The sequence below is a fragment of the Enhydra lutris genome, unplaced genomic scaffold (genome assembly GCF_002288905.1).
Source record: "Enhydra lutris kenyoni isolate GAN:26980312 unplaced genomic scaffold, ASM228890v2 scaffoldscaffold29, whole genome shotgun sequence".
Taxonomy (NCBI): Eukaryota; Metazoa; Chordata; class Mammalia; order Carnivora; family Mustelidae; genus Enhydra; species Enhydra lutris.
In genome coordinates, this window is record NW_019154113.1 from 17,947,378 (window position 1) to 17,969,370 (window position 21,993).

Consider the following 21,993-nt stretch of genomic DNA (forward strand, 5'->3'; position numbering starts at 1 on the left):
AAGAAGTGGGGTCCCTGTCCTTAAAAGTAAGCAAGGACCGGTCAGCTTGTTGAGTCCTCATGGTGGGAGAGGAGTCAGACTCTAATCCTTCCTGTGTCCTCCACAGGGCTGGAGGGAAGGCGGTAGAGCCCCAGATCCCTCCCACGCCCCCCACCCCCAGGCCTTCCTGTACCTCGCGAGGATGGGCCAGCGAAAGGTCCTAGGCTGGAACTCTGGTAGACTCGTCTCCCACCTTCCTTCTGCGCCATGGTAATTTCTGTGCACGGAAACCCCAGGAGGGCCCGGTGGCTTTGCTGTCACTGGCTCTCTCTGGCTGCCAGGGGCACACAAAAAAAGTCCTTGTGCTTCTGTTGTCCTGAGATTACCCCACGTGGATGCAGCAGCATTCTACCCCTAACCCCCTCCCCCCACCCCTCCAGCAGGGCCATCTGAGAAGGCTGGAGGCTGAAATGGAGGAGGCCACTTTTATTTTCTGTGCCTGTTCCTGGGGCCCGATGAACTGACCAGAGCCTGTTCCAACCCAGAATTTCTAAAAAGAGGTGGCTGTGGGGCCCTGCTCTGCCACTGGACCCTGTGCTGGCCTCAGGTTCCCGCTGTGAGGTGGGGTTGGGGTTCGGGTTAGAGTTAGGGTCAGAGTCAGCTCTGTCCCCCTCAGCACCCCACTCCTGTGGCTCCTTGTGCACCACCCTTCTCTGCCCCCTGGCGCTGGAGGCCCCTGGAGATAGTGGTCTCCAGGATCTGGGTGGAAGAGGCCTCTCAGTAAAGGAACTACTGAGGCCAGAACCAGGAAATGATCCAACGTCTCTGGGCAGAGCACCCCCCCCCCCCCCCCCCCCTGTGCCCCTAAGTCGAAGCTGCCACATGTGGAAGGATGCGACCTCCTGCCAGATGTCCTCATGCATCGCTAACACTCCCAGGTGACTCTGTGGCCGGGACACTGTCCCAGCAGCCTCAGCCACAGGCTACTTTGTCCTGTGTCCTTTCCCACCCAGACAAGTTTCTTCTGCTACTCGAGTCAGAGCTTGCTGGGAAGATGGGTTCTGTGAAAAGGTCAGCTCTGGAAGATATCTTGAGAGAACAGGGCACAGCGCTCAGCAAACTCCTGTCCGGCCAGCCTCCTCCACTCAGTGTGGAGCCCAAAGCCCCAGGTGACAGACATGGACATGGACAGAAGATGGTGTGCAGCTAAGGGCTGCCCCTCATGGTGGGTGCAGGCTCCACGCAGCACTGAGCCTGTGGGCAGAGGCCACAGGGCTTCCAGCCACATCCCACTGTGGGAACTTCCACCCGGGCAGGGCTTCCTGTGCTCCACTCTCCTGACTGAAGTCCAGGAGAGAAGTGGGACGCCAAACAGGTCACCAAGGTTACTTACAGCTAAGAGGCGACAGGTCTCAAAAAATGAGGTACTAGGGCTCCAAAAAGAGGTGCTAAAATCCCATGTTAAGACTCTCTGGCCCATCAGCCTATACGCGGAAGGTCTTCAAAAGTGAGGCCTCCCTAGTATTAACTGTAAACAGCTCCTATAGTCTCACCAGTCAAATGTTTGGCCATTCTCCTGTTGGCCCCAGATTTGGGGATATTATCCAGTGTTGACAACTTAAGAGACAGAAGAATGGCATCTCATTGTTCTAATTTATATTTGTAACTGGGGAGACTGGGCGTTTTTCACATATTTGTGGGCTATTTGTACTTCTTCTGGGAAGAGCCTGTCACAGCCTCTGTTCATTTTCTACCCAGCTCGTTTTTTCTTTTTCTTAAATGATTGATACAGGTACTCTGTATTATGGATATTAATTCTTTGTCAGATATTTTTCTGTTTTCTCTGTCATTTGTCTTTTAATTTTGTTTATGTCACCTTCTGCACAGTTTTACAGTTTCACCATGTCCCATGCGTGTCTCTTCCTGCGGCTTCTGTGTTTCATGTCGTGCTTAGAATTTCTCTCACTGAGATGATTCAGCTGCTGCTTCAGACATTCTGAGAAACGACAGCCACAAGGCTTGCAGCGGCAGCAAATCATGCTTATTCAAAAGAAAACGTTTATTTTAAAAATAAGAACTGTCACCCTAAGCATTTATTTAAATATTAATAGTTATGGGTAAAAATTATAAATGGTCTAACAAAACTAACAGCTTTATGGTCACAGATGGTGAGATGCTGACAAACAAGAAATAAGATCTATGTACATTGAGATCTGGTTGTTATGAGAATGCATACGAAGGCTTAAGAAAAGGTCTATTTATAGGCTTTGGTGGAGCCATAATCCCCAATCTTCTAGGGGCTCCTGATGCTGCTTGAGAACCAGGCACAGATGAATGGGGTCCAAATACGTTGGAGGATCTACTTTTAGAAGATGTCCTTCTGCATGTGGCAGACCCCCTAAAAGGTGACAAAGAAAATCAAAAGGTTAAATAAAATTAGAAGTGAACAGTCTTCTTGTTCTCAACCTGCGCTGAGCTCTATCATCAGTCTGTGATTTTCCTCGCTCTTCCGCATCTCTGTGCACTTCTGCCTACAAATGCCCCTAAGTTTCCTTTACGGTTCAAGGAATAAAGGACTGCTGCCCTTCGCACAATTTTGTTCTCAATTTGTCTCCTTAAAATGGCAAGGGCTGTTTCTTAATCTGGGGACTTGAGACGGACCCCCTGTTCCTGCTCTCCACCCACACTGCTCACAGCTAATGATGAGACACTTCCCTCTGGACAACAGAGCCCAGATCCACAGTCCTCGATCTATTATGACCAGGTGAGGAGGTGAGAATACCTTGATTTAAGGTCCCAGATGCTCAGACAACAGACACTGTGGAATTACAGTGCTGGCGCAGCTAAGAGAAAGGTAGCTTTGTGGGTGAGTAGGGAGCAGTGGCAGAGCACAGGGGGAACCTCACAGCCGGCCCCCTAGCGCAGGGAAGGTGGCCCACGTAGCTCACTGGAGAGGCACTCGGATCTGGCGCGTGTTGTCGGGCCACGCTGCCAGCAGCTCACTCTCTGGCCCACTCTCCTCTCCCAATTGCTGCCTTTAAACCAGCTAAGAAGCCCGGCCACAGCCTGTGACAAAGTCCTGCCAGCACCTCACTTCCCTTACTGACCTGAAGATACCAGCTCTTTTCTCCCCGCTAAGGAAACGCAAGAGAAGAGCCACAGGGCCAGCATCTTACAAGGATAAGAGGAGAAGCTCCTCCAGACTGCGAGGGTTACTCCCCATGGTTTGTAACCAGCCAAGTCAGTGCCCAGAGGTAATCCCTGCAAGTGATCTTCCCCATCTCTGAATAGGGAGGCCAGGGTCTCAGGGCCACCGTCTGGTTAAAGGCATTCTGCTGGCCCATGGGGAAGAGCGCTTTTTCAACATTTTTATCTCCTGCTTGAGGGCAATACCAGGCAGAGAAGCAGCCTTCAATTTCCCTGCGCTGATTTCCTGCTGAGAAATTAAGCCCTGAGCGAAAACCTGCTGTTTACCCCAGCAGCATCTGCCAGCAGCGGTCCCTGCGGCAGCCGGGCCATCCGAGAGCCCAGAACACAACAGGTTCATTGTGTGTTAGTGGGAAGATGTAAAGCTCAGAGGGCGGGTCGGGGAGTTAAGGTTTCTGGCACGCGGCCACGGAATTCTGGGGCTGAGCAGACTCTCAGCCAGGTGAGCAGCCTGGAAGCTGTGGGAAACCGTGCCCGTGGTTCAGCGGCAACGACGGGTAGAAGAGGCTGCTACAAGGGGTCAAAAAAAAAAAAAAAAGGTTACAAAACCCCCTGGTCAGAAGGGATTAGGAAAGAATCTCATTGTAGACACGCAGGCTAATTAACAACCAGCATTCAAATTGGTACTGGCTTTTGGAGAAGTGTGAGTTTTACTACTTCTTCCTAGATTAGGTTCTAACCCACAGGGCGAAGTGCTTCACTCTTAAAAACAGAAGTTGGAAAAACTGCAAAGGGAGCCAAGGGCAATGAACACTGAAATATGGTGGGTTCTGCTCAAACAAGTAAGAATGGGAGGATCAGAACTGTGTGTGAGGGAGCTCCGTGGATAATGTGCAGAAATGAAAGGACTCTGGGCAGGTGTGGGTGAGCCAGAGGCCGGTCCTACCTGGGAAATTGAGACCCGGCTGGGAAAAGCCTCACACAAGCCTTCCCCAGGCCAGGCCTCAGCTACCTCATCATAAACTCCAGGGGACTGGACCAGATGCCTTTTAAATCGTCCTCCCACTCTGTGAGCTCCTGAGCAAGTGAGTATTTCCCAAAAGAGAGGAATAAATGAGGAAAATGAGAAAATGTCCCCACTGAAGAACATCTGCTGGTCACTTGCGCACTAAAAACCACAAAATGAAACTAACATTTACTAATGCCTTTAATTTCTGTACCCTGGCAGAAGGATTAGCACATACAAGATGCTTGTTTATGGACTTAACAAGAAAATGACAATTTGGTAACATTTGCCTTCCTTTCTCTTCCCCCACTCGATTTTTGTTTTTTATCACCCAGAAGGAAAAGAGGTAGAAAAACTGCGAAAGAAAAACACAATAGCTTGCAAAAGTTTGCTGAGGACTTGCTTCCTTTCTCCTGTAAGCATTTCCGTTACATTATGTGGTTACTTGGGGGGCCACATTCTCTAGGCTGACAGGGTGGTCCCGATCCTGCCAGACCTTGCTCACCTAAAGGGCACGGGCAGTGCAATTATGAAGACAAAAGAAGTTCTGCACAGATCATCGGCCAGGACCTGACAGGGCCTCGTGCCCGGCCAGCATGCAGGGAGCACCCCAAAGCCACCGCATCCCAGCCCTGGGGCCAGGCCAAGGTGGGAGACGGGAGGTGGGAGCCATTCATACAGCCCCTGGAGGCCTGGCTTAACTGACCTTCTCGTTTGGTCTTCGCAGCTACCCTGCACAGGCTGGGAGGTCGGTTCTCCCAGGTCTCACAGCAGGGCCGGGAGCTTTGGCAGGGAGTGTGCGGGGCCGCAGGTGCCGCAGCAGAGAAAGCAGAGTGTAGCAGTATAATGGGATCATAAAAGCAACGGGGAAACAAAACCCTTTGTTTACTCAGCTAGTACAGGATTCATAACATTTTAGGTGGAAAAGAACCTTAAGGAGAGTGATTATAAAGAAAAAAACTCTTTTTTTCAAAGGTAATGTCAAAACTGGAGACATTTTTGCAAAGTAGAAAACTTGAGTGATAATCAACTTAGGAGTAGAGATTTTAAAAATCTAAAACAAATGTTTCTGTTTTGGATTCAGTCTTAGTCATTACTCCATTAACTAGAGAGGCAACATTTAACAATGACTTATTTTAATAATGCTTCAGAGCAAACCGGAGCCATGGGGCTTTTGTACTCTCCTCCCCAATGCACCCACCGCCCCGTGGCCCATGGGCCAGGACCTACCCTTTGGTCTTGGAGCCACCAAAGCCAGTTTTCCTCCTCTTAGGCCTTTGGGAGGCTGACATCCTCTTCCTCTTTCTTTCATTTTTGGTTTTATTCGTAAAGTAGTGAGAAGATATGGGTATTTCCTCATCAAACTCCTCAGGGCCGTTTTTTCCGGTGCCCCTGCTGCTGCCCGGGCTTCTCCGCAGGGAACCGTCATCAGCTACAAGTGGACAGTGCAGATGTTTGTCCCTGATGGTGCGCTGGCCCAGGCGCCATGACGGTCCATGGGGAGGACCACCACCAGGGGCGCAGTTGGGCTGATACCCGGCTGCTTTCCTGGGGGCCTCCTGCCACCTGGGTTCAGTAATTCCACAAGAATGGAAGATTTCTTGATGTCAGGGGACTCTGCCAGAGTCCTCAATGGAATTTTACTTTTAAAGTAACGAGATCAGAATTTATTAAAGAAACCTATGATAATCTCTCTTTTTTAAAGTAAGCTCTATGCCCAACGTGGGGCCTGAACTCACAGCCCTAAGACCAAGAGTCACATGTTCCATTGCCTGAGTCAACCAGGCACCCCAGAAATTTGTAAAAGTTTAACTTAACTAAGGACATCAGGTGTGGCTCATACTCTGTTGTAAATGGCCTGTGTCCCTGTTATCGTTTGGGAGTTAATCCTGTGAAGCTCTTTGAAAAGTATAAAGGCATATAAAAGACAATTTTATTTATAATTTAACATATCTTGAAAAAAAGAAGAGCCCAATATAAGAGAAACATTACAGACTATGCTCCGTACCTCATCTTGAACAACAGTTATGCAGTAAACGTGTGCCAGAAAATCCTAGGCCCTATTATACTCTTCAAAGACAAAAAAATGCTTCTTTATGTTATGGTTGGGAACGTATCACATACTTTGCAGGAAATGGGTTGGTACAAAAGCACTAGTTTGCAAAGGAGGTGGTAATTTCCATGAGGTACTGGCACCCTAAGGCACCTAAAAAGCAGGAAATCTTCCCCTGGGTCATGGGGACCCCAGCTCCATTCTCCCAAGGAAGGTATTTCCCGGCTGGTCCGGCTCCCCCTCGGGCTACCCGCCTGCCTGGCGGGAAGGGGTCTAAGCTGTGGGACTCCAGAGTCAGTCCAACACTGGTTCACACGGGGAGCTGTCATCCCGTCATCCTAGCTGTGGGACTTGGCACTAAAAAGGCTGTGAAATGGGGTGTTGTGAGGACGGAATGATACAAAACAGTCAAAGCTCTTGGCACGGTGTCTGTCCCTCAGTAAGTGGGAGCGATCGTCACCACACTGTGGGCTGTTTCCACAGAGCAGCCCGTCTTATGTGGGCAAAAATCCCCTCCCAAACAAGTTACTACACTAAACAAATGTTAAGTTCCTACCAATATTCAAAGCAAGGCTCTTAATGGAATAATTACCACACAGAGGAATTTATAAAAACCTCGCTTTTCAGCATTTTGTTAATGGGTAAAAAATGGAGGAGGAGGGAAAGAACTTGAAAGAAATGTGCACTCATTCCTCATTCTGCTTATCTTTCCCATCAGCCTTGGGAAGAAACCCCTGCTGTCTATTACACAAACAGAAGAATCATTGAACTTGGCCCGTCTGTTGTGCCCTACTGCAGGGCAATATGTGGGAGGAGGGCATGGGACCTCGCATCTCCTACAGGAGCTCCGTCTTGAGCTTCTCATGGTTCATGCTGTCTGTAGCTCAGTGAGGGGCTCACAGTGAGGGGCTCCATGACCGGCCCACTGTAACCCGCGGGACTGTCTGCTAGTGATGCGCTCACTTGGGCAGATTCTCTCTGATAACGATGATTATCTAGCCTTCCAATTGCACATTCATTTTCCCAAAACATTTAAACTCCACTCTTAAATTTTATCTTTAGACATGCTTGTCAGATAACATGTCCCTCCCACAGATAAGGAAACCAAGCACAAAGAAAGTTACTTGTGGCCTGCCATGGCTAGCAGAGTCCAGACGGGATTCCCTGGGCACTTGCCTTAACAGAACTGGAACTCCTGGGCCCAAAGGTCCTCCTCTGGGTCCTACTAGCAGGTCGAGTCACTGGCCTTCCCGGGGGGCAAGGCTAAGCGCCAGTGTCCTCCAAGAGTTGCCTGGCCCAGCACAGGGGCTGCTCTGCACTTGAACGTCAGTGTGACAAGGTGGAGGAAGCGTTAACACAATCCAGAAACCACAAAAGTCTAATCGGGTGGGATGCATTGCTTAACATTCAAACAGGCTTCTAGAAAACACAGTTAGCTGTATACCGTACCTGGCAATGTCCACTCAGAGTACTTCTGTAATACTGAAATCACTTCGGCACCATATTTTTCCAGTTTATCTTCAGTAACACCATCAATCTGAAGCAAAACCTCAGGATCAGAAGATAAAGATTCTGTGCATGGGCATAAAATTAGGAATTTAAATTACCACCCATAGAAAACCCACTGAATTCACGCTCATTCACTCATTCAGCACATGCCTGTGAAGCGCCAACTAACTGCAGGGCACCAGGCACACGGGCCAATTTTCTAACCGGCAGTTGGTGCCAACAGAGGCAGGCGACAGGCCCTGAGGACGGGAGCCCATCACGCAATTGCAGCAGCAGAGGCGCTAAGTCAGGGCAGAGGGGGCAGACAGAGAAGGGTGTGTGTGTGGGGGGGACTGGAGGCAGGTACCTGTGCTACGTGTCTCAGAGTTTCACCAGACTTTTGCTCCCGCCCGCTGTTCTCACAACAAAGACTTGTCTAACTGCCACGCTGATGCTCCCTGTTTCTGGAGAACACCCACATTTGTCTTTCCAGCTCCGACTGCTCCCCGGCACTCCAGACATGGATCTCCTCTTCCAGAAGCCCATAACTGAATTCATACTCCACCCCCAACCCAAACCCGTGCTTCCTCCAGTCTCTCTGCCATGTGGTTCAGGTGAAGCAGGTCCTCGGAGGGGAACAAGTGGGCCATTAAGAGTCCTCTGCATACAGATGGCCCATCAGTCTTGCAGCTAGACAGGCCTGTCGTTTTAAAGATCGCTCTGGCTGCCGCATGGAAAATGACCTGTCAGGCAGAGAGGAAACTGACCAGGCAGGAGCCCCTGCGGGAGCAGGCCAGGATGCGGGAACTACAGTCGGGCAGGGCACGTGGACGGAAGAGAGATCCACATTTCAGAGGCTGGGTCTGGGGGATTTGTCGAGGCACTGGCTCTGGGGAGTGAGGAAGTGACAATTCCTACTCTTTGAGCAAATAAAGGGCAGATCTCAAATCTGTAATTTTCACATTAATTTCCGTGTTTAGAGGAAAATGAAGAGACCTATGGGACAGACCAGTAGGTTTATGGAGGGTTAATGGAAGATGACGTTGGGCAGGCAGGCAGAATTCTGTCCCTCTTCGAGAAACTGGTGGCGTTTCAGCGGACTTTGTGGAAGATTAAATGTGTTGCCTGTTCCTATCCGGAGTTAGAGACCAGGCAGGCAACTCACTAATAGCCTAGGCACAAAATGCTGTATTTCCTTGATTCTAATACATGCACTGCTCCACACTTTGCCATTCCCAAGGTCCAGATGTGTCCGACAGGGGCCGCTGGCCAAACAGCTGCCCCCACCCGTGTGCGTGAGGCCTCGTCCTGGCCGGTCATGCTGTGGGGGCCTCAGCAGTATCCCGGGTGCCCCACGCAATGTTGGCCAGAAGATTAGACTGAGGACACTGGAACAGTGACTGTGATGCAGAAAAGCACAGGGTCATGGGGAAGGGATTTGGCATGAATAAAGTAGGTATCTGCAAAAGGCCACGATTCCGTGAGCCACAACCAAGTGCTTAACAGGACCTGAAAAGGATGCCCACAGCCAATGGGGCAGCAGGACATCTGCGTCCCCGAGAGCTGTGCGGCCTCCCGCGGATGCTTTCTGGCACCCTTGGAGAAACGCCACCATCACATCAGAGCAGCTAACTGGCGGATTTGGTTAAATTGCTGGGGAGAAGAGTGGAGTGCGCTAAAAAGGCTGTGTCACTAGCACTCTCAACGACACAAGAGAGGGGTGCCTGGGTGGCTCAGTGGGTTAAAGCCTTTGCCTTCGGCTCAGGTCATGATTCCAGGGTCCTGGGATCGAGCCCCACATCGGGCTCTCTGCTCGGCGGGGAGCCTGCTTCCCCCTCCCTCTCTCTCTACCTGCCTCTCTGCCTACTTATGATCTCTGTCTGTCAAATAGATAAATAAAATCTTTAAAAAAAAAAAAAAAAAAAACACACAAGGGAAAGACATGTATAGCCAAGGCCACAAATGGTTCCCAAGAGTCAGGTTTTGGATATGAATTTCTCTAAGTACCTAAATCAACTTGCTATGATTTTATGTGATTTTTATAACGCACAGAGTTACATACAATAAGAAATCTGTATTTAAGTTAATCAGAAACAATTCTTTCCATAAAAGCACTGTGTCACTGTTTAATTAGCACAATTTTTTCTCTCTTAATAGTCCACAAAATAGCAGTCTCGGAAAACAGACAGCATCTCAGAGCTGATGAGACACTGTGATGACCCAGGGTGGTAGGAATGGGAACAGAAGAGAGAGGAGGTGTGGATCATGAGATTTTATGACAGAAGAATGCAGAAGGCAATGTGTACGTTAATCAGTCAACTATGTGAGGGACTTATTTTACTTCCCAGGGGCTTTCTTATTAGGATTCTGGGTGGAGCTGTCAGAAGCTATGGAAATGACTATGGTCGTAATAAATAGCTATGGAAATAACTCAGGTCAGCTGAACTCAAGATAAGCAGTGTGCCAGATCTGGGTTCAGAGAAGCATGAAACATAATGTCTTTTCATAAGGAATGTAGCTCCTCATTGCACAGACATTCGTACTTAACATAGCCAAACATCATAAAGCAGGCAGATAATGAAGACAAAATCAATGAGTGACAGCAGGTATTAGAGATTACAATTATCCACATCCTAACATCCAGCATTAGAGGGAGAAGTATAAAATTAAAATTACACTGTGTGTCCAAATAACACAGTACTGTATATGTCTTATTATTATTATCATTTAAAGATTTTATTTACTTGTCAAAGAGAGACAGCACAAGCTGGGGGAGCAGCAGGCAGAGGCAGAGGGAGAAGCAGGCTCCTTGCTGACCAGGGAGCCTGATGCAGGACTCGATCCCAGAATCCTGGGATGGTGACCTGAGCTGAAGGCAGCAGCTTAACTCACAGAGCCACCCAGGTACCCCACTGTATGTATCTTAAAGACCATATTTCATCTCAAGTTTAAGTTGCTTCTTTGAGCTTTCAATTTAGAAATTAAATAAAAATAATGAAAATAAACTGAGCTAGATCGATGCTCTTAAAAAGTTCCTTAGCCAGATTAACTCTTGGCTTATTAATTCATGCCACGTAACAGAAGACCATACGTACCTGCAAGCTTCTTGAGAGTGACAGTATTAAAGATATTAAAGTAGTGGACACCAAAAACTTTTCCCAGAGATTTGCAGACTTCCGTCAGTTCTCCAAGACACTTCTTCACCACCTCTTCCCTTTGAGATATCTTTGCCTCTAAAGCTTTCTGTTTTTTCACACTGGTGGAATTTTCTGTTTCCATAAAGTCTACCTTTGTAAGAGAGAAAGTGATCATAGGAGTGGGTACACGCGCACTTGTATCCAAATATAAGCTTCATTTAATTCTTACTTGCATTTGCATGGGTTTTTTTGGTTTCTTTTCTTTCTTTCTTTCTTTTTTTTTTTTTTTTTTTTGGTATTTCTGTTATGCCAAGCAGCTATAGCAAACACCTCAGTAACAGGGGCTGTGGATTCCTCATCTTTCCATCTCCAGTGCCTGGCACAGACCGGCTTCTTGATAAATGTTTACCTAATCAACGTATGATGATTCAGAGACCGGACGACCCGACAGAATTTGCTCTGACAGGTACTATATTACTTGGGTTCGATTTTAAGCTCTTTCCAAATTAAGAGGAACAGAGTACATTCATGTAGGACAGTATATATAAATTCAGTATCCATAAGCTTTGGAGAAGACCCTCTAATTTGCAGTAATATATTTTTGCCTACTCACTGTAAGATAATTAAATAAAATAAACATTTAAAATATCCTACCTTTAAATGCCCATTTAGGACAGTTTGGGCTTTATTTCCTGGCATCACATAGGCAATAGGTTGGTCATTGGCATTGATATATAAGTCTTCATCCAAAATCTTGTCAAGTATCAATTTTTTAAAAAGTCTTTCAGCATTGTGTCGTGAATAAGTAGATCCCTTTCCAAATATCCCCGACTGAATTTTTGCACTCTTACTCCCTGGTAAGAAGGCCCAAGGAGTTAGATTAGTAAATGTAGGTATGTCAGAAGCCTCCAGTAAGAGAGGCTGAAAAAGTCATTTATGGACAGGTCTGGATAAATGGAGTGGATAATCTGTGCCATAGGAAAACCCATGGCACAAACATACGCATTTCCATAAAGTGAGAATATCTGAGTAGAACTCTAAAATTTCTATGGTTATATATACTTTTCCTCATCTTTTTATAACACACATTGAACAAAAACAGCAGCAAAATAAAGCTTATCGTTTTAGGATGTTGCACTTACAATTTCTAAAATTACATTAGAGCAAAGAAATCAAAGAGAGGGTTACATAAACTCAAAGCACTTCGTATCTCTGTGCTACATTAGGATAATGGTGCATTACTGATCTCCTTACAGAAAAATTTGGACATTTTCACAAATGCTATCTCTGGTCCTGTACTGAAAGTAACACTCGTGTGCAGTCCAATTATTTACGCCCATACTTTCTGTGACCCTCATGGAAGAAGCCTTGATAGAGTGTAAGACAAAAACACATCACTCCAGGAGACTGCCTCCTTCCTTCCTCTTCCTACTGGCTGAAAGCACCGCACTGGCCTGGATATCTGGTCTCCTATCCAATCTGCTGTAATTATTAATGTCTTCATTGTAAACATAACTTCATTACAGCAATCTACTTAAGAAGCCTCGTGACGCTGATTATAATCGGAATTAACAGTTACTCTGTAAAGCTTTAGTTCTATTTTAAGAGTTCCAAATAATTACATTATTGTAAATGTCAGATGGCTTCTGGTCATCTATGCCCCATGATTCAAGGTTTCCTTCCTTCAAGTGGGTTGAATCCCTGAAACGTCCCATCACAGGACCAGCCCTAGAGCTGGCAGTAACTAAGAAAGCCGAAAAAATAAATAAACAAAAAAAAAGTGCATGTGTGTGTGGGGGAGCTGCTTGTGAGTTTGAGCCCCAAACTGGTTGTAAAGATCACTAAAATAAATAAATAAATAAGTGTAAAAAAAAAAAAAAGCTAAACACAATCTTCTTAACATGAAAGAGCTAGTGAGGGACTAGGTATGCCAGAACAATGTTTGATTCAGTAATCTTCCTGGGAATCTACATGAAACGAGCAATCACAGGTGCAGCTGAAGGTGTATTTAAAAGGCTATTTATCACATCATCATGTATAACAGAAAAACATGTCCTTAAATAAGACTACTTAAATACAGCTCATCAATATGATAAAATATAAATTACTAAAAGCTAGAATAAAAAAGTTAAATAATGCTTGTATCTTGTTATGTAGAAATGATATAAATTATATGTACAGTACGATAAATATGTGATTGTGAATAAATACACATTAAAATATTAGCGCTTTTTTCCGGAGTTACTTGTATTTTCTACATATTGCAATGTGGAGTGATCACGCATCACTCTTATAATACATTATTTTATCTGCAACCCCTTGTTCCTCCTGACCCTGAAAGAGGTCCAAACTCAAAGGCAAGAATCCAGACGGGCGGGGGGGGGGGGGGGGGGGGGGGGGGGGCGCCTGGGTGGCTCAGTCAGGTAAGTGTCTGCCTTCATCTCAGGTCATGATCTCAGGGTCCTGGGGAGTCCTGGGATCCAGCCTCACATGGGTTCTGTGCTCAGCAGGGAGTTTGCTTCTCCCTCTCTCTTTGTCCCTCCCCCGGCTCATGCTGTCTCTCTCAAATAAATACAATCCTAAAAGCAAAACAAAACAAAACGCCCTGGTGGCTCAGTTGGTTAAGTGTCTGCCTTTGGCTCAGGTTATGATCCCGGGTCCTGGGATGGAGCCCGGAGTTGGCCGGAGTTGGACTCCTTGCTGGGAGCCTGCTTCTCCCTCTCCCTCTGCCCCTCCTCAGCTCATGCTCATGCTCTCTCTCTCTCTGATAAAATCTTAAAAAAAAAAAAAAAATTCAGAAAGGGAAGGCCAACACTAACAGTTGCTTTTGCCTGGAGGAAAGAGCAGATCCAGAAGGAAGAGTTGAGGAACTGAGTAAACCACATTCCTACACCAGTCTAGGCTATTAATGTTTTAAAAAAGAAATGCACCTATTAATTGCTTTATCTATTTTTTAAATTAAAGTAAGGCATGTACATGGGAAAAATAAAATGTAGTACAGAAAGGTTTAGGATGAAAACCAACATTCCTCTGTCCCATCCTTCTTCCCTCCCCCATCCTCCACTCTTCTGGAAAGCAATCATGTTTTTTGTTTTTTTTTTTTATTTTAATTTTTAGTAATCTCAACCCCCAATGTGGGGCTTGAACTCATGACCCTGAGATCCAGAGTTGTGCTCTTCCTGGGGTGCCTGGGTGGCTCAGCGGGTTAAGTGTCCGATTTCGGCTTAGGTCATGATCCCAGGGTCCTGGGACCGAGCCCCACATTGGGATCCCTCTCTGTGGGGAGCCTGCTTCTCACTCTGCCTGCTGCTTCCCTGCTTGTACTCTCTCTTCTCTGTCAAATAAAATAAAACCTTAAAAAAATATATCAATCTATATCTATCTATATATGAATATATGAGTTGTGCTCTTCCCTATTGAGCCAGTTGGGTGCCCAAAGGCAGTAATTTTTTCTTTTAAGATTTTATTTATTTGAGAGAGAGAGAGAGAGAGCACGTGAGCATGGTGCGCAGGCAAGGCCAAAAGCGTGGGGAGAAGCAGAGGGGGATGGAAAGCAAGAAGGAAAGACTCCCTAGCAGACTCAGGAGCTCATCTCAGGGCCCTGAGATCAGGAACTGAACGGAAACAAAGAGTCATGTGCCTAACCAGCTGAGCCAGCCAGGCACCCTGGCAGAGTCCTGTTTTGTTTTTTTTTTTTTGTTTTTAAAGATTTTATTTATTTGTGAAAGAGAGAGAGAGAGAGAAAGAGAGCACAAGCAGGGGAGTGGTAGGCAGAGGGAGAAGCAGGCTCCCCCCTGAGCAAGAAGCCACACACGGGACTTGATCCCAGGACGCTGGGATCAAGACCTGAGCCAAAGGCAGACGCTTAGCCATTGGGCCACCCAGGCATCCCCAGAGTCCTGTTTTAAACAGCTTTTGTTTTCAGCTCTTCCCGTGGCCACCTCCACAAGGAACGCAAACCCTTGCTGTCACTCCCCCAGCCAGCTCTACCGCCTGCCATTTACCCATGACCCCCTACCCTGCTATGAAAGATGAGGCTTCATCTCATTGACACTACTCCCTACACTTCACCTCGACCCAAACTTGGCTAGTTATATAATATGGGTTAATCAACTGATGATTTTGTAACTTTATTTTTATTTATTTTTAAAAGATTTTATTTATCTGACAGAGAAAGAGAGAGAGCACAAACAGGGGAAGTGGCGAGCAGAGGGAGAGGGGGAAGTAGGCTCCCCTCCAAGCAAGGAGCTTGATACAGGGCTCGATCCCAGGACCCTGGGATCATGACCCAAGCCAAAGGTAGATGTTCCACCCAGATGACCCTATTTTGTAACTTTAGACAGAACTTCTGGTTCCTCTCTACCTTTTACATAAGAGGTTATTAGCACCCCAAGCCTTCCGAGTGCTCCCCCTTTTGTTTATTGTACCTTTATTTTTACATCATTAAGATGAACACATCTTGTCTTGTTCCCTAAACGTATTTCAGTCCATAAGGTTGCCTGTAACTGTTGCAGTTTGTCAGCAGTGTTTATGATACATTTCCTTCCCTACTTAGAAGGTCCTGACTCCTGTGTAACCCTCAAGAGAATGTCTACCGCACCCAGCACCCAGACGACTGGATTGCTTTCGGATGCTTATCAATTACTCAAAATTGTATAACAACTTCCCTTGTTTTACATTTGACCTTGGCTCTCTTTGTATAATCTTTCCCATGGAATTTCTAAATGCCTTTCTCCTTCTGTTGAGAATTAACATTTGCATTCTTTACTGTCATAAAAAAAATTCATTTCTTATTCCTTCTCACATTGCTTGGGACCTGTTTTTCTTGACTTTGTTAAAACCTGCACAGACTGCTTACTGGACCTGCTGCATACCCCTGGATCCGGGCCTCCTTCTCCCTGGACCCATGGGTCAGCTCCTCTGTTTATGGTATCACTTTTTTTTTTTTTTTTTTTAGACGTTATTTATTTGACAGACAGAGATCACAAGCAGGCAGAGAGGCAGGCAGAGAGAGAGGAGGAAGCAGGCTCCCCGCTGAGCAGAGAGCCCGATGTGGGGCTCGATCCCAGGACCCTGAGATCATGACCTGAGCCGAAAGCAGAGGCTTAACCCACTGAGCCACCCAGGCGCCCCATGGTATCACTTTCTTTGCCTTCTGGGCTCTAGTCACTGATATTAATCACAGGTTTGGCTTTGGTTTCTTTTTTCCAAAGTTTTCAGGATTATCTCGGAAGGGGTCCAGAATATGCCACTGTGGCATAAAAATTATTTTGAGCAGAAGGCACTTGAGTTCCTGAAACCTCTTATCTGCAATAAAAAAGCAGACCTCCCCCAAACCCCCCCACCAATTGTCATAAATTCTCTCCCTGGGAGCAACCGAAGAAGACTGATTCTTACTTATCATCGAAGATGAGAAGTCTCCATACCATTCCTAAACACTGTAACAAAACTATCCTATCTCCCTCTCATCTATTCTCCTAAGGGCCCTTATCTTTCCAAAAAACCATTTGTTTTCCCGTAAGTGTTCTTCTCCCCCTCCCTTTCCATTATTAACATGGTATATAAGCCTCAATTTTAATTGGCCCTTTTAGTCACATTTTTATGAAATCTGTCTTTTGTCAGTTTAATTCACAGGCCCCCAACCACTAAATCTAACAGGATGGAGGAAGTGTTTTTCCTCCCCAACTTCATTTTATTCTTGTTGTTCTCAAATCTCATAAAGCATCTCCTCTGGCATTCAGTGGACGTTTTAATCTGAAGGTCTTTTTCTCTTTCACTCAGGGAAATTTTCTCTTATCACTGATTAGATAACTCCATCTCTTTATTTTCTAATTCAAAAATTTTGTCAGATTTCACATCTCCTAAGAACTAACCTATATTTTTCCTTATATTTTCCATATATCTTTTTGCTCAGGTCTTAGAAAACTCTGACATTACCTTTCAACATTTCCACTAAACTTACTTTGTCAATCATTAAACAAAAATTTTTTTTTAAAGATTCTATTTATTTATTTGAGAGAGAGAGAGCACAAACCAGGAAGTGAGGCAGAGGGAGAGGGAGCAGCAGGCTCCCCGCTGAGCAAGGAGCCCGATATGGGGCTCAAACCCAGGACCCTGGGATCATGACCTAAACTGAAGGAGGATAGTTAACCGACTGAGCCACCGAGGTGCTCCAATCATTTAAAATTTTTAACAGCTCTTAGAACGCCTGACTGGCTTAGTCGGAGGAGCCTGTGACTCCTGATCTCAGGGTTGTGAGTTTGAGCCCCATGTTGATGCAGAAATTACTTAAAAATAAAAAATTAAAGAGATGAATAAATAAAAATTTTAACAGTTCTCATTCTTTGTTTCTTTTCGGTAACATTCTATTGTTACTGAAGTCTTGGTGAAGATTCTAAATTAGGAGTTTCTCCTCTATGCCTCCTAAAGCTACTGCTTACTTTCTAAATTTTCTTTATCCCCAGGGTCAAATATTTACTTGGTTTCTCTTGGTTGTCCAGTTGTACTTAACCTTCAGGGATCAGGTTAAACTTTTAAGGTGGATTTCCTCTGTTATTTTAAAAAAATGTTTTTTAAAGATTTTATTTACTTATTTGGGAGAGAGAGAAGTATGAGTGCACGGTGGGGAGGAACAAAGGGAGAGAGAATCTCACGCAGACTCCCCACTGAGCTTAGAGCCCGACACGGGGCTCAATCTCATGACCCTGAATTCATGACCTGAACCAAAACCAAGAGTCAGATGCTTAACTGACTGAGCCACCCAGGTGCTCTTCCTCTGTTATTTTCTATCTACTTCCCCTCAAATTCCTCCCCTGAATGGGAATATTCAGGTTTGCTTTAGGGTGAGTGGGTGGGCTAGGTGGTCCCCAAATGCTACTTAGGGCTTCTGGCCCCTAACTCAGCTGCCCTTCTATTCCTCACAGCGTTCATTTTTGTTCTAGAATCAATTCCAGGCTGGCATTTGATGTAGTTCTTTCCTCCTATTTCTGGCTCCCCTGCTTTCTTCACTCCCATCCCCTGGACCTGCAGACTCACTCTGAGGCCTGATAACGCAGTTCTGCCTGGTCAAGCACCGCCCCCCGCCATGACTCTCACTCTACATTCATTCTGCAGGTGTCTTATTGTATTTCATTCCACTTGTCACCGTGTTTCTATTTCCTAAAAGATTTGAAATATCTTGAATCTGGTGATGTCTCTCTCTGGTTCTCTATGCCTCAATGAAGTGAATCCCCATTTTGTTTCCTATTATTTAAATAGGGCCTCTAACAAACAAAGAAGAAGGTGTCCTTTTGCCCAAGCTGCCATCTGGACCTGGAAGTCACTCAACAGGTAATTTTCTTTTTTTTTTTTTTAAAGATTTTATTTATCTATTTGACATACAGAGACCACAAGCTGGCAGAAAGGCAGGCAGAGAAAGAGGGAGAGAGAGGGAGAGGGAGTCTGCTGGCTCCCCGCTGAGCAGAGAACCCGATGCAGGGCTCGATCCCAGGACCCCGGGATTATGACCCGAGCCGAAGGCAGAGGCTTTAACCCACTGAGCCACCCAGGCGCCCCTCAACAGGTAATTTTCCAAGCAAGTTGTATTTCACTCATTCCAATGAAATTGTATATGCTTTAATATTTTCTTTGTATTTATTATTACTATTATCTTTATAGTCGTATAATTGACATACAATATTTCATCAGTTTCAGGTGTACAACACAGTGATTCAACAATTCTGTACGTTATGTATGCTCGGCAGTCAGTTATGACATTTCCTATCCTGTCCTTCTCATTCCCATGACATATTCATTTTATAACTGTAAGTTTGTACCTCTTAATCCCCTTCATCCATTGTGCCCCATTATTTGCTTTTCTGAATGTGAAAACCTCACCTTAGGAACATATAAATTCTATACAAACAATTGGTATAATTCATTAAAGTTAACTTTCTTTCATTACTCGAAAAAGTTTTATTCTGAAATCTTTAATTTCTATAAGAAGACAGGCAAGAGAGATTTTTTCTATGTACTTGTGATAAATTCTTTAGATGTTCAATTTTATTTTTAAAAATATTTATTTATTTGAGAGAGAAAGAGAGAGTGCACGCCTACACGAGCGAGCACACAGAGGCAGAGGGAGAGGTAGAAGCAGGTTCCCAGCTGAGCAGGGAGCCTGATGCGGGGCTCAATCCCAGGACTCTGGGATTGTGACCTGAGCCAAAGGCAGATGCTTAACAGACTGAGCCACCCAGGTGCCTCTAGATGTTCAATTTTGATTACTATAACTCAAACAATAAAAAAGATAACTTACCCAAGAAAATGTCGACCAGCATGTTCATAGTAAATCTCCCAGAAGGACCTATGTGGTTTTTATTTCTTGTTCCTTGTGATGAACTATGTTCTTGAACAAATCTTACAATATTTTTTACATCATCGGTCACATCTCTTGTCTTATAATCCTGTGAGTAAGAAGAGATTACCTTCTGCTGTAATTAAGATGATACTGAGATCACTAGGGTTTCATACTGTGATAGTCTCATAACAAACCATTTCCAGACCAAAACCAAGATCCAAACCCAAACTTCAGATGTTCTTTCTATTCTAAGCTCTTACGTTAACATTGTGTCTAGGACATTAGCACGACCACATCTATGTCATTACTGGGTTATAGACATACATCTCAGTCTTTCAATTGCCCGACAGCATGCTGTGGGGAGGAATATCCTTTCTCCCTTTTCAAGCCCTTCACACCCTCTAGATCAGTGCTCTCTTACTTGGATGGTGATTCCTGGGATAAAAACACTGTCCAACCATGCAAACTGGGAGTTCTGATTGCTTTTGGGGCTTGATGGCTTATGGGGTGTCACAGTCAACGCTTTTAATGATCTCCTGTTAGTTTCCTTTTTCCTTCTCCTCACTGGTCTGCAAACTCTGCTTACTTTTTAAAGCCCCCATTACTGTATGATCCGTCTGCTTTCTTTTAGCCTAGATCTCCAAACTAGCGATACTAACCAGCCACTGTTCTAAAAAGCAGCATTATGCTTCTGGCCTCAGTCTATGTAGCCTCCTCACGGTCTAACCCTTGTTCTTCTGCCACAATCCCACAATCTCAAGACTAACAGGTTTCCTGTCTTATTCTAACAGCTGGTAGTGACTCTGAGACTCTATCCAGAACCATCATGAAACAGTGCTCTGTCATTCTCTCTGACACCATCCCTGCCCTAATTCTTGGTGACTCAGGGGACAGATGATCCTCCCATCTTGGCCTCTGGCATCTTGATCTCCTCTGCCCCAGTAACCCCATCTTCCACATATGCCAGCCACTCCCTTGATCACACCTACCACCTTGGACTCACTAAAATCAGACCCCTTCATTCTCTGAATGCCCCTTCATGCCATCTTGTATATTCTGATTCCAACAGCCCACTGGGCCTGCCTATCCTCTCATTCCCATCCTTGGATGCTCCCCTAAGTCAGCTTGGATTCCACAGCCCCTCATTACAATACTACCCTCATTACAATACTACCTCTCATGGGCCTTCAGCTTTGTCCTTAGGTCCATTCATCCCATTCATTGCTTGATGATACACTCAAGATTCAACTCTTCACCACTCTGTGCCTAAACCTTGGCAGCTGACCTTGGCTGGAGACACAAACAACCATGCTGAAAGTGTGTACTTTCAACAAATGGTCACAGACCTCAAGTGGGCCCTCCAAGTGGCCGGGTAATCATCACACATCCTTGGTCTCGCACTCCTCCGTCCTAGACAGGAGTCAGCACGCTATGGATCATGAGCTGGATACCTGTTTCCGTACGTCAAATTGTACTGGAACATAGCCATGAAAAATCGATGTAGTTATTGTTTATGTCTGCTTTTGGGCTAAAAGAGCAGAGTTGAGTACTTGAGACAGAGCCCGTGATTCTAAGGCCCCCGAAGCCTAACTATGCACTCTGGCCCTTTAGATAAGGTTTGCTGACCGCTGTCCCAGATGACCCGACTACTTTACTTTCTCCTTTCTCTTCAGTTCCCGCTTTCGTCCTGACTGTCAGCTGACGACCTGGCCTGCTACTTCACTGGGAAACCTGAAACAACCACAAGAGAGCTTTCGCAAACTTCCCTCACACCTATCACCAGCAAACATCCACAGTCCTCTCCATCCTCGTGCTTAGAGAGGAACTCTCTCGGTTCCTGCCTGAAGGCAATCTCCAGACTCGCACACTAGATCCCTCTCCCCACCGCCCCTGCCTATCCAAGGACGTTGCTTCAGCAGCTCTCCCCATCCCTTACACATCAGCTTTCCATCCTCTGCAGGTGCGTACCTACCAGCACTAACAGATGTTACTTCTCCTGTCTTTTCCTGACTCCCCCTCCCCGCCAGCTGCTGTTACACTTCTCTGGTCATCCTTGAAGCAAAACTTGAAAAAGTTCTGTATATTCATATATATATGAAAGCCTGCAGGTTTGTCCCTCTCTACTGGACCTGTCAGACAACTCCATCCACGCTTCCTGCTGAAGCCAGTGGTGTCTTCTGGGCTCCTTCCCTACTCGGCTTAGCGGCAGCACTGGAGCAATGAGCACTCCCTCCTCCCTGAAACGCTTCCTGTACGGATTTCTGATCTTCCCCTTACCTTGCTAATTCTTTCTTGGTCTCCTTTCCTAGTCCCTCCTCTTCTCCTTAATCTCTTAATGTCCTGGAACTCGGTCACTCGGTTTTCTTTTCTTTGGTCTAACCTTATACCCCCGAAGATTTCATCTGCTCTTATGGATACCATCTGCATGCCAACCACTCCTGAACTGGTAGGTACCACAAGCCCCTTTTCAGAATTTCTGAAAAAACTAACAGATTTATCTAACTCAAAACACCCCAGACTGAACTGATCTGGCCTGCCAAACGGCCATCCCCAAGCCTTGTTGCCGAGGGTCAGTCATACCACCCCTCCAGCTGCGGCTCTGGCCGGCCGCTTCCTTTCCCCCAACTGACTTTTAGCCCTGCTTGGCCACACGGGCTCCCTTTGCTATCCCTCAAATGCACAGGCATGCCCCCCACATCTGGGAGCCAAGAATGCCCATGTCCAGGGAATGGCTCAGCTAAGTCCCTTTTCAGGTGTCCGTGGCTCAGGCAGGCTGCATCTCTGTGAGGAGACTTCCCTGGGCCAACGCACCTGGTCCTGCTCCTGGCATCCCACTCACTGCGCCAGG

General features: G+C 45.9%; 1 protein-coding gene across 3 annotated transcripts in view; it reads right to left on the reverse strand.

The window, feature by feature from the left end:
* Positions 1-1,743: 1,743 nt before the first annotated feature.
* Positions 1,744-21,993, reverse strand: part of LOC111152664 (Bloom syndrome RecQ like helicase) — a 91,709-nt gene continuing 71,459 nt past the window's right edge. Inside the window, exons 17-22 of one of the 3 annotated variants that reach the window (XM_022511213.1) lie at positions 19,104-19,251; positions 11,465-11,664; positions 10,769-10,961; positions 7,635-7,757; positions 5,363-5,564; positions 1,744-2,377 (exon numbers count right to left, since the gene is read on the reverse strand). In XM_022511213.1, the coding sequence (XP_022366921.1) occupies positions 2,200-2,377; positions 5,363-5,564; positions 7,635-7,757; positions 10,769-10,961; positions 11,465-11,664; positions 19,104-19,251 (1,044 nt within the window). In that variant the 3' untranslated portion in view covers positions 1,744-2,199. The remainder of the gene's footprint in view (positions 2,378-5,362; positions 5,565-7,634; positions 7,758-10,768; positions 10,962-11,464; positions 11,665-19,103; positions 19,252-21,993) is intronic. The other 2 variants (XM_022511214.1, XM_022511216.1) reach the window with 2 other exon arrangements.